Source organism: Ptychodera flava, chromosome 6 (genome assembly GCF_041260155.1).
Source record: "Ptychodera flava strain L36383 chromosome 6, AS_Pfla_20210202, whole genome shotgun sequence".
Classification (NCBI taxonomy): domain Eukaryota; kingdom Metazoa; phylum Hemichordata; class Enteropneusta; family Ptychoderidae; genus Ptychodera; species Ptychodera flava.
Genome location: NC_091933.1, coordinates 17,706,771 through 17,708,527, shown reverse-complemented (window position 1 = coordinate 17,708,527; position 1,757 = coordinate 17,706,771). Strand labels below are relative to the sequence as shown.

General features: G+C 37.3%; 1 protein-coding gene across 1 annotated transcript; it reads right to left on the bottom strand.

Annotated features, from left to right (window-relative positions):
- Positions 1–804, bottom strand: LOC139134223 (uncharacterized). Its single transcript, XM_070701136.1, has one exon. The coding sequence runs from the start codon at positions 802–804 to the stop codon at positions 1–3; it is 804 nt and encodes a 267-aa protein (XP_070557237.1).
- Between the last annotated feature and the right edge of the window lie 953 nt (positions 805–1,757).

Sequence of the window (1,757 nt, the reverse complement as noted above, 5' to 3'; positions counted from 1 at the left end):
TTATAGCATCATCTGTGGTCTGGCCATTCTGGTGTATATCATTATCTGTGGTCTGGCCATTCTGAGGTCCAGTATAATCTGTGGTCTGGCCATTCTGTGTACATCATCATCTGTGGTCTGGCCATTCTGGGGTCCAGTATTATCTCTGGTGTAGCCATTCTGGTTTATAGCATCATCTGTGGTCTGGCCATTCTGACGTATAGCATTATATGTGGTCTGGCCATTCTGGTGTAAATCACCATCTGTGGTCTGGCCATTCCGGGGTCCAGTATTATCTCTGGTGTAGCCATTCTGGTTTATAGCATCATTTGTGGTCTGGCCATTCTGACGTATAGCATCATCAGTGGTCTGGCCATTCTGGCGTATAGCATTATCTGTGGTCTGGCCATTCTGGTGTACAGCATTATCTGTGGTCTGGCCATCCTGGGGTCCAGTATTATCTGTGGTCTGGCCATTCTGGCGTATAGCATTATCTGTGGTCTGGCCATTCTGGCGTATAGCATTATCTGTGGTCTGGCCATTCTGGCGTATAGCATTATCTGTGGTCTGGCCATTCTGTTGTACAGCGTTATCTGTGGTCTGGCCATCCTGGGGTCCAGTATTATCTATGGTCTGGCCATTCTGGCGTATAGCATTATCTGTGGTCTGGCCATTCTGGCGTATAGCATTATCTGTGGTCTGGCCATTCTGGGGTCCAGTATTATCTGTTGTCTGGCCGTTTTGGTGTCCAGCATTACTTGTGGTCTTGCCTTTCCGCCCTGTTTGCTGTTTACGGTTAGGTTTTTGTATAACCTTTAAAGACATGTATGAGAAAATATTAAAACTTGAATAATTAAATAACACTAAAGGTGAAATTGCACTTGCATTATTTCAAGGTAATATTTCTTATCCAAGATGACATGAAAACCCCCTCATACTTTATACTTTAAAACAGAGAAGCTAAAGTTAGTATGGTAGCAATTCTTTACTCAAAGAATGAAGAGGTTACAATTTTGGATATAAAACTTCAATTTTGGTATTAAAGAAAAATTAATTTAAGTAGAAACTACTTTATGAAATGTCATACCCCATTTTAAATAAGAGTTTATGCATTGTCTGTTGTAATTCTTAAATGCCTGGGGTTAAACGGCTTATATTCAAAAAAGTGATTCAAATCATGATCAACAAAATTGAAATGACTCTTATTTAAAATGTACGAATTTTAATGCCAAACGAAATTATTGTTTTGTTATAAATACTAAAATTTGACCTAGCCGGCGTGGACATTAACTCTTTTAAAATGTTAAAAACAGGAGAAAAAAGAAGCCAGAAAATCGAGTGATTTGCATAAATTTACAGTCATTTATTGTTTATTTTATTTTGTTAATGTTAATTTAAATTCGATTACTCCATGGGTGTTACATATCTTTTCATGGAGATCGAATAAATAGAAAATGAAGTCTTATTAAAATAATCACATTCATTTTTGAACGATCTTTCCACTGACTAGGCATGTGTGTATACATTTTTTGAACTCTCCTAAACTAAAATCTATATGACGTCTTTCCATCATTAACAAAGTTGTATTGAATATCATTTTGCTGCCCTTTTTCAAATCTTTTTTAGTTCTTTTTTCTCCTTAATTCCATCGAAGCTTTATTTCAATCAGGAACGACAGTCACTGATATTTTCAACTTCCTTATGGCGCCTTTCTCTGTTGATCCACCTGATTTATGTACAACATAATACTCTTGCATATTTTGTACCAAAGGCTGCTC

Coding starts and splice junctions, on each gene's coding strand:
- LOC139134223 (XM_070701136.1), bottom strand. CDS start 804: ATGTCTTTAAAGGTTATACAAAAACCTAACCGTAAACAGCAAACAGGG.